This window comes from Podarcis liolepis (assembly GCF_965112155.1).
Source record: "Podarcis liolepis genome assembly, chromosome: 16".
Lineage (NCBI taxonomy): Eukaryota > Metazoa > Chordata > Lepidosauria > Squamata > Lacertidae > Podarcis > Podarcis liolepis.
Window position 1 is genome coordinate 8,380,060 of NC_139567.1, and position 12,941 is coordinate 8,393,000.

A 12,941-nucleotide genomic window follows, 5' to 3' on the forward strand; every position below is an offset into this window, starting at 1 on the left:
CTCTGATCGACACCATCCGGACTCGGAGCTGCCCGGGCCGAGCGCGCGCCCACTTGGCTCTCGGCAGCAGCAGAGGCAGAAGCCCCGCCCCGCGGCTCGCCGACGGAACCCCGGGCGCCTTGCCCCGCCCCTTTCGGCCGCTGGCCCCGCCCCGCCCTCGCCTAATTGGCTGCCGGGGAGGAGGGGGTCTGATTGGGATGCAGGCGCGCGGCTGCTCGCCTTTAGTCTGGAGCCGGGCGGCAGGCGGGGAGGCGCTGCTGCTGCTACTGCGGGCGCGTGGGAAAGCCAGCGAGCGAGCTGAGGGGCAGGCAGCAGCCCCGCGCTGCCTGGGCTGGAGTAGCCGCGCGGAGTTGAGCCTCCTTTCGTGGCCCTGAGGATCCTGCAGCATGGAGACCCCGCCCTTCTTCGGGCTGGCGCTGATGCTCTTGCTCCTGCCGGATCTGCTCGCCGGGACTGGGGCGCTGCGAGGTGAGTGGGATCAACCTCTGTCTCTCCCCCCCCCTCCATAGAAAGGAATGGGGAGGGGCTCCAGGGCTGGCAACTTTGCCTGGTCAGCTTCCTTCTTTTCTTTTCTTGATCGGAGTCCACAGGTTGCCTTCTGCTGGAGTAGGAGAATGGATACCTTCCCACCCCCAATTTTATTTTGGGTGTCTTTGCATGTGGAAGCGAGTTTGCTAAGGGAGGCAGGCGGTGAGAGGAGCTGGTGCAATGCACGCCGCCTCCCTCCCACCCTCTTCTTCCCTGCTCGGTGAAGGGAAAGGGGGAGGCATCCTCTCTGGAACTCCTCTGCCCTCGAGACTCCCTCGCCTTCTCTCTCTGTTGGGCTGCTTTATGGGGCCTATCCGGTTTTGAAATACGGGTTTCTGGACGGATTGGGTTCTGCAGCAGAGAGCAGCGGCGCTTGGAGTGCTAGGGAACGGGTTCAGAAGAAGCTGGCGTTGAGGGTCGTGTGCATGCGTGTGCTCGCTTGAGAGTGAACATCTTTTCGGGGGTGTGCATGTGCGTGCAAGATGCTCTCCAAACGGCTTCGGTCGGCCGTCAGTCCTAGAACAGTGGCTGGATCCTCGGGACTTGGCAAAAGTGCTTGCCGGTGCAATCCTGTGCCTCTTCGTACTTGGGAGCAAGTCCCGTTGATCGCCGCTTGAAGCTGCAATCCTCTGCGCACGCCGAGCTCCGGAATAAGCCCTGTTGAGCTGCTGGGTAAACATGCATCGGATTGTGCTGCAAGCTTGTCGTTGTAATTGTGCGAGTCAGTTTCTTGTTGCGCTGGTCCGTTTCTTATTTCCGCTGCTTTCCCCGTACGGCCGCTCTCGGTTCTGAGATGACACAGTCTCCCCATTGACTACAGCGACATTTTGGACACTCTGATGGAGTTCTCCCAGACCACTGGGCTTGGGTGTGTTGGATATATGCTTCTGCCTCCGTCCTGAAGGGAGCTGACTTGCTAGCCATCTCCATTGTCTGTAGTTAAGTAAATATGGAGGGAAATGGTTAAAAATATGTCATCAAAGTATTTGCCATCTTTTAACAAGAAGCGTTTTCACTCTCGCATACATCTGTGAGCCCCAGCATTTTTAAAATTGGTAACCTCACAGTGTATCCGCCCCTTCCCACCCCAGGGCTTCACCCTTATCTTCAGTCAATTCAGGGTTACACCTTCAATGTCTAAAATTAAGCCTTCGGCAGGTAGCTGATTGTAAAGTCTTGTCAGCTTCTGAGACGCTCCTTGTCTGACCACCACCCTTGTCTGTGTTTTCACAATAAAACCCACTTGCTTGCCTGGCTTATGGGAAAGAAAAGCTTGCAGGAGGCACAAGACATTCCGGGATCCGTCTAATTACAACAGAGTTGTTATTTTTAGGTACCTTGGACAGCAGCTTTGCTCCATGAAATGTGAACTTTGACTGTATCAAGGGAGCAGAGGGCAGCCTCTGTTTCCTCCTTCCCAGCCAATAGGGTGGCTCTTTATATTGGGTTTATGGAAAGCAGCTGTGCATATTAAATATACCGCAAAGCAAAATGTGGTTCATGGGAGGGCTAAGGGTTTTGACCCTGCTCTACACATCAAGAACACTTGGAGATGAATGCAGAAGGGTGGCCATAGTTAGCATCTGAAATCACCCCCAACCCATGTGTAATAATGCTGCACTTCTCTGCAATCTTTAGAAGCACCTTAATGTCTGTTTATGATCCTAATGGATGCTTAGGTACCTGATTTGCTGTGGGTTTGTTCTTAGGCATTAATGGGAGAGAATGGTATTTTTAGCTTTATTGTGGTCTTTTCCTTTGTTTTCCTTGTTTTGATCCTGCACAGTGTTTAGATGTAGCTGTAGCTGGAGCACTTAACCCCAGAAGCTACCCACTGAGTGATAATGCTACAGTTTGGGAAGTTGTCTGGGGCCACCTTGAAGAGAGATTGCATTCCCATCACAGTTCTTTATGGAGTGTTCCAAAGAGTGTATGCAACAGATTGGGGAGGGTGAGATGATGTTTTGGTTTGGTTTTTTAAAATCATTGCCAGTCTGCATCTTAGCCTATTAGTATGCATGTGTACACAAGATTTGCCTTCTTTCCTACAACACACCTTTTATAGGCAATCTAAAATAAATTGAATATAGAACCTAGGAAGCTAATAATTTGACCTGAGGTTTTTTTTTTAAAAAAAAAACACACAACTTTTTGATGGCAGCGAAACCAATCTTGAAGGACTGTTTGTGACATTCCTAAGTTCTCTTGCCATGTGAAAATTATGTTTTCTTTTCTTTTTCTTTCTCTTTTCTCTTCCTCCATCCCCACCCCCTTGCCGGCCCCAAGATTAGAATGGGGTTCCAAGTGTGTCTTGTTCTAACTAGGGCTACAGCCTTAAGTTGGTTTGATGGGCCAGATTAACCAATTCATCTGGTTATAGAATAATAATAATAATTTATTTATATCCCATCCATCTGGCTGGGCTTCCCCAGCCACTCTGGGCAGCTTCCAACAAAATATTAAAATACAATAGTCCTTCAGATATTAAAAGCTTCCCTAAACAGGGTTAACCAACACCTTAAGTGTCACCAATTCATAAGGCCATAGGAAGCTTCCTTTAAGCCAGGTCAGATAACTAGTATGTTCAGCCCAGAGACTTTCCCATGATCTGCTACCTGTTCCCTTTTCACCTGGAGAAGCTACAGATTGAACCTGCGGCATTTTACATGCAAAGCATAAACTGTACCACTGAGCTATGATTTTTCTCTCCTCGCACCCAGTCAAGTCCTTAGCATGCCATTCCCTTACATGTGGCTCATCTCCCCACCCCATTCAAATCCTCATTTAGCACTCAAGGGAGGGACCTGTCTTGGATTTGTTTTGCTGGCTGAAAGTGGCACCAGCTTAAGGAAAGGAAGACAAGTAGAAAACGATGCCCCTCCGTGCACCTGGTCTTTTGTAAATGTCCTAGGTCTGCTCTGTGTTCTCCTTTCTCTATGAAATTTTCAGATGAAAAGGGGTGTCATTTTAGGGCAGGTTGATCTTGTTTCTGTTTTTTTTCCAGTTTGAGCAAATGCTGTAGCTGATTGTGATTGTTGCAATGTTTTCCTTTATCAAAATCATTGCATGCCTGAAAAAGAAATAAAACAGTTTAGCACACATGCACAATGGGTTTTTAATGATCTAAGAAACATTAGGATGTTAGGCCAGAACATCCTTAAAACCTGTGTGCTTTTTTCTCCATAACTACTTTATTCATATGCAAACTTATGACAATTCACTCCATTAATATTCATATGATTCATCAACTTAAGATCTTTTATCAGGTGACAGTCTTAGTTCTAAGTAACAGCTAAAATATTTTTTCCTGTGACTTTGCACGATGCCTTTGTATCCACAACACTGCCTGATAGTCCTTTGCATGGCTTCTGATTTATGATTATACACACCCAACAAACTCATTCAGTGGCATATGTCAGGGTCTGTGAGGCCAACCAGGTACTGGAGTGCAATTTCTTTTCTCTCTCTCAAAGTCCTGATTAAATAGTACCAAGGGCAGATAGAGCTATTTAATATCTCCTTCACACTTTGTGAAAAAGTGCTTTGTGACTTCTAGTTGGTCTGGCCATGCACCAATCTTGAGGTATGCAACTTTTGTTCCCATCCACAAACAGAATGAGGGGTGAAAATGCTGACCTGCCTACCACACCCCATCAATCTAAATTGGATCACTAGACAAAAAACCTGCCTTAAATGGGGTCCTCAGAGGGTCTCCCCTTGGGGTAGGTGGCAACCATATGATTAGATGTGACATGGCAGACTAAGATGTGTCTATCTGGGAACAACATGCTTAAGGAAATCATTCCAACTCAACCAAATCTTTGCTGTGAAGCCTTGAATAAGTCAGTTTTTGTATATGTGAGTGATCAATCTATTTTAGCTCACAGTCCTATTGTAAAATTGAATGGGTTAAAATGCTAAAGGTATTTGTATGCTGAACAGTAGTACATAGTTACAAATATAAAGATTTGCCCACCATGAAGGTCTTGAAGGGACTGGAGCCTGTCGCTGGAATTAATGTCAAGTTTGCACATGTTCCAACATGCCAATTTTATTTGCTTTTCATTGTTTCTCATCAGGCGTGATATTATCTGTGGTTACTTTGCTTAAAGGAACAACGAGCAATAACACAGGCTGTTGGAAACCAGTCAATGTGTCTGGCTCTCTGCTGCAGATTGGATTCCTTTGTGAATTTGTTAGGCAGTCTTAAGAAGAAGAGAAAATACAGAATTAGATGGTCCACATGCCAAGCAGATGGAAAGGTATTGCTGTCTTGCAAGCTTACAATGCCTGTCATTCTTGGAAGGGAAAGTCATGTTGGACCATTGGGCTGCTACGGAAAACAGCAGCCTGGCATCCAGTTTTCCTTTCTCTCTGTGTGACATCCAGTAAGGGAAATAGACATTGTGTTTATGTAGCAACACAGGCAAACTGGATACAGGTTTGCTGTCCTGTGTTGGCAGGGTGCAAACCTCATGATCCTCATCACTTTTAACTGCTGACAGAACCATTGAATGGGTGATATTGTTAACGTTTCTCCCCACATATATTTTTCTTCTTCAGAGACAGATTGACAAAGTTTTGAAGCCAGCACATGGCTGGCTTCATAGCAGCTTTGACTTTTCTTCCCTTTGTGATGTTGTCCCCGAACAATTACTGTTCAAGAAAAGCATGAGGTGACAACCTCGTATCATAGTGCTCAATCACCTTCTGCTGTGGCTGGGCTTATAATATTGGTGAAGTATGACATCAACTGCTGGGTTATCCATGAGACCGCAGTGTAGGGCTGAGAAAGATGGCTACCTTTAACTTAGGAGCATCACTGCCAGCCAGAGTAGACAGTTCTGAACTAGGTGAACCAACTGGTCTGGTGTAAGTCAGCTTTTTTATATTCCTGGTTTCCTAGAGGGAGGGTAAAGGCAAGGATTCTTCCCAGGATTAATGTTCAACTGGCAGAATGTTGGCTAATATAATAACTTCCATAGCTAACTGCAGCATGCAAGCAAAAAAACCCCCCTCCATTCTGTCGAACACTAAGATGGAAAATTACTTGTGGTACAAGGGTTCCCTTGAGGAAACTTGATGCTGTCCTCTCCCTCTCTCTTCCCTCCTCCCCTCTATATTTTTAGCCTGGCTTGCTGAGGAAGTGTGGGGTTTGAGCTTAAGAGTAGAATCTTGACACCAGAGGCTGCTGTTTCTTTTGCTTTGCCGACTGTCACTACTTTTAGTGGAGCAGATGGCCAGATTCATTTATAGCAAATAGGAATTTATTTCATTCTTCCCCACCCCATTTCAACTTTTAAAGCTCTTTAAAGCCCTGTTGGGTGTTCTGATCGCATGTAACATCGACACATGAATGTGGAGAGCTTTGTGTTGCGTGCTGTGCTAATCTCTGACACGTACTTGCCACCTTCCAACCTTTGAAGGCTGAAAGTGGGGGGCTAGTCTTCTCTTGGAATCTCCATGTGCAACTTAGAGCCCTGCATATAGGTTTTCCACATGAGCAGAGCACCCAGTTAGAACATCAGCATATTGTATATGGCATAATGTAGCCTTACCTAATGATTATGATACGCATATATATCTGTTTATTCCTTTACAAACAATCACTCCTGCCATCCCTCCCATGTTTAGAGCCAGTCTGGTATAGTGGTTAAAGTATCAGACCGGGAACTGGAAGACCAAGTTTCACATCCCCACTCAGCCAATGCATCTCACTGTGTGTCCTTGGGCTAGTAAATCTCACAGGGTTGTTGTGGAGTTTGGAAGATGCATGTATGCTGCTTTGAACTCCTTGAGAAGAAGATGAGGTATCAAAGCAATGAAAAATACTCCCATCAGACTTCTGCTACCCATGATTACATCACATGGGAGGTCTTGAGGGTTGGTTAGAGCACAGAAACTTGCATGTTTCTTATGAATCACAAGGCTAAACCCCATTGGCTGAGAAATGCTGAGATGGCTTCCATACTGATGTATGTTTATTTGGGAGAATAGATTTGGAGGTGACTTTAAAAACAAGACCTGCTTAAAAGAAGATGAGAAGAGCCCTTCTTGATCACACCAAAGGTTATCGTTTATTTAATTGGTTTCAGTTATGAATCGCTTCCCATAAAACATTCCGCTGACATTTAAAAATAACAACATCAGCATTTTTGTATGGCTTTAAAACAGTGTTGGATGGCGTTAAAAGAGGAATAGACAAATTTGTGGAGGCTGAAGCCATCAGTGGCTACCAACCTTGATGGGTATCCTGTATGTCCACTGCCGGAGGCAGGGATGCTTCGGAATACCAGCATTAAAGAAGATTCCACCTAAACATTAGGAAGAACTTCCTGACGGTAAGAGCTGTTCGACAGTGGAATTTGCTGCCAAGGAGTGTGGTGGAGTCTCCTTTTTTGGAGGTCTTTAAGCAGAGGCTTGACAACCATATGTCAGGAGTGCTCTGATGGTGTTTCCTGCTTGGCAGGGGGTTGGACTCGATGGCCCTTGTGGTCTCTTCCAACTCTATGATTCTATGATTTGGAAGCCACAAGAAAGCTGAGTGTTGTTGTGCTCAGGTACTGCTTTGAGGCTTCCCATGGGCACCTGGTTGTCCAATGTGAGAAGAGGATGCTGGAACAGATGGGCCAAGGGCCTTTACATTCTTAAATAAGAACAATTTCAAGTCCAGTACAGATGCAGTCCCGTACATATACACAGCTTTTAGTTCCTGTGCCCTTTGTCCCAGAGTGGCCAAACAAATGCCTTTTGGGAGTCCATAAGCTTGAAAGTGAGTGTGTTGTTAGTGGTATTTTTTAAAAAATCATTTTTAAAGCCCTCCAGCTAGTGGTAGCAATCATTCTAATATTCCAGGTATTTATATATTGCTGAGAACACAAAGTTGTGGACAGAGAAAATTGAACAAGAGACTCAAATGGCACAGTTTATGAAGCAGTACTCGGCTCTAGATGAAAGGCCACCAACAGTCCATTTCTGCATGGCTTTATAACCTCTGTGATGTGTCACCAAGGGGATTCTCCATACCGCAGGGTGAGTGTCACTCTCCAGTTGAGGCCTTCTAATGAACAAAGCCATATCAGTCTTTTCAAAATTTTCAAAAATACATTTACTGGGGCTGAGGAAGGGAAGAACATGTGATCATAATGGAGGCATTGATCTTGCCAAGGGTCAAAACATAAAGGGGTGGATTTTATCTTTGCCAGAAAGGTACCTGTGTCCTGAAAGGTTTGAGTGATCTTAGACATTTGGTTGGGTAGGACTAATTAAAGGACACACTGTCACTAAAAACAAATGGGAAATGCGTGGCCTGGAACACCATCTTGCCATGTGCCAGGCTGCTGATTAGGATCCCACCCACACTCTCCCCATTTCTGTTTCCCTTCCAGGAGTCAGTTTGCATTCAATGTCCAGTTCTTTTGCTTGGGGGATAGGTGAGAGTTTCTGTGTTCTAACCAACACCTTGCCTCCTCCGCTCTCCTTTTTGGCACCTCAGCAAAGCTTGCCATTTCCCTGAGGTCTGTGTGAGGAACAGTACTCACAGCCTGGACATAGAAAGTAGGAGGAAGGATGCACCAATATGTTTTTGTTTTCTTTTGACAGCCTGACTTGGCAAACTAAATGGTGATCTCAAACTGAGTGGGGAGTTTGCTTCCTTTGCTATATAAAAAGTATAAATTTGCTGACTTCTTGTTTTAGAAGCAATGAGAGGTGGTTCCCCCGCAGGCTTCCCATGGGTGCTGGATGTCCACCTGACTGCTGTGTGATAGCACTAAAAGCACCTGCAATGCAAATTACCGTATTTTTTGCTCTATAGGATGCACCGGACCATAGGAGGGGGAGAACAGGGGGGAAAAATTCTTCCCCTCTCTGCTCAGCGCCCCTGCAGCGAAGCGGCAGGAGGAATGGAACCCCTTCCATTTCTCCTCCTGCTTGGCTGAAGGGGTGCTGCGCAGCTCTCCCCCTCTGCTGAAGCCAGTAGAGTCTTGCTCTCCCAGCTTCAGCAAAAGGAACCCGAAGCCTTGGGAGCACAGCGCGAGTTCCCGCTGTGCTCCAAAGCCTTCAGGCGGCTATCCCTGAAGCCTGGAGAGCAAGAGGGGTTGGTGCGCACGAAAGCAACACTCTCCAGGCTTCAGCGGAAGCAACACGAAGTGCTCCCTCTGCGCTTTGGAGGCTTCGCGTTGCTATCGCTGAAGCCAAAAAGCCTGCATTCGCTCCATAGGACGCACACACATTTCCCCTTAATTTTGGAGGGGGAAAAGTGCGTCCTATACAGTGAAAAATACGGTATTTGCAAGTGAGAGAACCAGGGACCACAAGGGAAAGCTGTAGTGACACTTGGTAGAGTATCCTATCAAACAAAGTTAATGATGACATGTTTCTATCTTCCGTAGAAGGTGGAGATGTTGTGGTTGCCAGTTTCCTTCATCACATACTTCACTATAATTTGGCCCTCCGGGCCTCGGTATTTGGCCCTTGGAAATCTTTGCAGGTAGGATGACTGTGTGTCAGCATGTGCAAAAACTAGCTACTGTACAAAGTTAATATTAATATTCATAGCTCCACCCACTGTTGCCTTTGGCCACACCTCCTGCTGTCCAAAAGGTTCCCCAGAAAGAAATGTGACCCTAAGGCTCAACAATGTTTGCTTCTCCTGTTATTAGTCAATTTCTCCATGGAAATCTGCGAGGAAACCTGGAGGAAGATAGACACTTAGAAGGAGCTGTTCCATTTCTCCCTGTTATTAGTGTTAGTGTTTAGTTCTACTGATCTTGATATCTCTGTGATTATGCTTCAGTTTGAGTGAGAAAATGTTACCTTAAAAATTGAGTGCCTTATACTTGCCGGCATATCCTGATTGGTTTCTGGCAGGCTTCAGATGTGAAATCTCATAAGCCATCAGCCATAAAAGACTGTCAATACTAAACGCTGCTGCATGTCAGCTGCCAAGTACCAACTGTCAAATGTTGAAATCAAGTGCTGTTGGATGGCACATAAAGAGATCACATGTCAGAGTATTCTGCAAATAATTTGAGTTTGGCAGCAGAATATTTAAACATCCAAATGTTTGTAGGTGAATTTTGTTTTTGTTTTTTTAAATAATATTTATTGAGATTTTACAAACATTAAAAAGTTTCAAAGTTTAGACTTAACAAATAAGAACAAAGAATAACCTTAAAAAAGAAAAAAAGAACTACAAAAGTACAAAAACAGAACACATGAAAAATACAAAATAGAAAACAGTTAACAAAAAGGAGAAAAAAGAAAAAGAAAAAGATCAATAATTTCATATCTTATACTTCATTTACTAGTTTCCTGACCTCCTCACACCTCCCTTTTTGTATTCCAGTTCAGATATTTAATTCAGCAAATCCTTACCCTCTGTCATTTATCTTTGCTGAGTAATCTTAACCTATTATAACCATGTGTTTATAACCATTGTCAATCCATATTTACATATTCTTGATAATCTTTTTACCAATACCACTTAGTTTCCATCCAACATCATTTTAACATTCCTTAATTTTACAGTATTTCTGCAAGTAGTCTTTAAATTTCTTTCAGTCTTCTTCCACCGGCTCTTCTCCCTGGTCATGGATTCTGCCGGTCATTTCTGCCAATTCCAGTTTGTAGGTGAATTTTGAGGGAAATTGTTTTGCAACAGGTGAATCTCAGTGGTCCTGGAGACCTTTAGGTGCTGCATCAAGGATAGCCAACTTGATGCTCTTGAGATATTCTTGAATACCAAATCCCACCAGCCAGAGGCAGAGAAAAAACAGAGAGGCAATACAGTTCAAGGTCAATTCCAGGAAGGCAAAAGTACTTAAGGATCAAGACTCACCAGGGTGTGGCTTAGGGAGGAGGCATGGCCTAGAGCAGGCATGTCCAAAGTCCGTTTCAGGGGCCTAATCTGACCCCTGTGGCAGTTTATTTCCTGGGGTAAAATCCTTAAAAAAGCCCAACAACCTCAATCCTTAAAAAGGTAACCCACCTATTTTCAGCAGCCAGAAACACTATAACCAGATACTGGAGAGACCTGTCAGGAGTAAGCATGGACCAATGGTACCAAATAGCATGGGAAACAGCCCTACTAGAAAAATTAACCAATAAACTGAAACTGACACGGGGACAAACAGAATAAGACGCCTTTACCCCGGTATGGCTCCCCTTTATCGCATACACAGCCCAACAAGACAATGGCAATAATCCACCAACAGCATACAAATCAATATGGCTAACCTGATCCAAAACACCCACTCACCCCACTCACACACAAAAAGAGAGATCACCACAGCCAATCACAAACAAACAACCACACCCTAGGCCAACCCCAACCTCTCTCACCACCAAAGGAACACAAATGAACAGCACGAGCAACGCTGACACCAAACCCTACATACATTAAGCAAAATAGAAACATCGCCACCCGACCCCCCCCCCATCTCACCCCCCCAATGTCTCAACAAATGAAACTGGTTTGTAAAAATGTTGCATGGAAAACATACGAGAGACATTACACATACTTCTGTAAATCTTTAATAATAATAAAAAAAGGTCAACAACTTTGGTTGGCCCTCATGCATGTTCACTTCATCAAATCTGGCCCTCTTTGAAAAAAGTTTGGACACCCCTGGCTAGAGAGAGAGTCTCAATGACCATTTAGAGAGCGTTGGAAGGCCACATCTGGCGCCCAGGCTTTGAGGTTCCCTGCCTCAGGTGTATATCTTGGTAGCCGCTATGTTGCCCTCCTGATGTGGTTGGATTCTAACTCCCATCAACCACATTTGGCATTGTCACAGACTCATGGATGATGGGAGATGAGAGTTCAACAACATCTGGAGGGCCAGATGTTCCCCATCACTTCTTGGGCCCATTCTCTCATGAAACAGAGGAAAGGGAGTGGTCTCTAGGACATGGTCCATAAAAAAACAGTGAGACAGTAGAGCTCTGAGCTGGTAGAATGGACCATGTCAGAGTTCTGGTGAAGGACCGCATTTCTTAACCCTACATCTGAAAAAAGCAAGCAAACCTCCATGCAAATGGTTGCTCAGTATTCAGTGAAGAACCCAAGATTCATTTTTTTGTTTTGTTTTTTGAAATGCACAGTCTTAATCTTACAGTTCTGTAGCTAATGTACTGATGAACCTTTCATTCAAAAGCTTCTGTCAAAATGAATGGTTGCAAAATATAGTGTTCAGAGAAACTAGTTGTTTTTCTTCATTCAAATATAACCTGCAAAAAAGCGAATAATGCCCCAGTCTTTCATCAACTTTAAAATTGCAATCTCTCTTGTCATGTGGAATCGTAAGAGAAATAAGCAGGGTCATGACTGACAAAAGAGAAATATCTAAGCATTTGTTTTTCAATGACAAGCTGTTAAAGTGGGGGGAATAGTTTCCTTAAAAATAATTATTAGTGTGCTTTATACCTTATCATCATCATCATCATATTTTGTTACTGAAACTTTGGTATTATCAGTTTCTTTTGGGATATTATCATAGCAAGAGATTAAAGTCTTCCAACTTGTTCTTGACAAGAACTCTTTGTGATACAACACAAATCCACCTATTCTCTAGTGCTTATCACCTCCCATATCCTGGGGCATTTTCGCAATCCATAAAACACTTGGAGCAAAACTCCTTTTGAAGTGGAGAAAGTGCAGGCTAAGATCTGTTTGGCTGTTAGTCTGAATGTGGGCTTTATTTACAATGAGAGAGGCTATCTCTGGAAGTGACAGGAAAGGGCTGCAGCTCAGTGGTAGAGAATCTTCCTTGTGTACAGAAGGTCCCTGGTTCCTTCCCTGCCATCTCCAGGTAGGGCTGAGATAGAAGGCTGCCTGAAAGGAGCATGTCCACCCCTATCGTTCAGCCCAGACACTGAGGTCCACCTCCGAGGGCTTTCTGGCGGTTCCCTCCTTGCAAGAAATGAACTTACAGGGAACCAGGCAGAGGGCCTTCTCGGTAGTGGCACCCGCTCTGTGGAATGCCCTCCCATCAGACGTCAAGGAAATAAACAACTATCTGACTTTTAGAAGACATCTGAAGGCTGCCCTGTTTAGGGAAGTTTTTAATGTTTGATGTTTTATCTCTTTAATAATATTCTGTTGGGAGCTAACCAGAGTGGCTGGGGAAATCCAGCCAGATGGGCGGGGTATAAATAATAAATTATAATATTATTATGAAACCCAGAGTGCTGCTGTCAGTGTAGGCAATGCTGAACTAGATGAACCAATGGTCCAGCTCAGTGTAAGACAGTTTTCAATGTTCCTGAGACCTGTGGGTATAGGGCAGAATTTAAATTCAATTAATGATAATAATACAATACAAAATAATGATCAAACAGCAACATGTCCACAAAGATGGTACTGATGTTTCTGAAAGTTTTCTATTTATTCATTTAAAACCATTTTTAGC

The 12,941-nt window shown here is 44.4% G+C and overlaps 1 protein-coding gene across 4 annotated transcripts in view; it reads left to right on the plus strand.

Moving 5' to 3' along the window:
- Positions 1–220: 220 nt before the first annotated feature.
- UNC5D (unc-5 netrin receptor D) overlaps positions 221–12,941 on the plus strand; it is a 426,529-nt gene continuing 413,808 nt past the window's right edge. For all 4 annotated transcript variants that reach the window (XM_083480386.1, XM_083480387.1, XM_083480388.1 and 1 more), the window contains exon 1: positions 221–468. In XM_083480386.1, the coding sequence (XP_083336512.1) occupies positions 387–468 (82 nt within the window). In that variant the 5' untranslated portion in view covers positions 221–386. The remainder of the gene's footprint in view (positions 469–12,941) is intronic.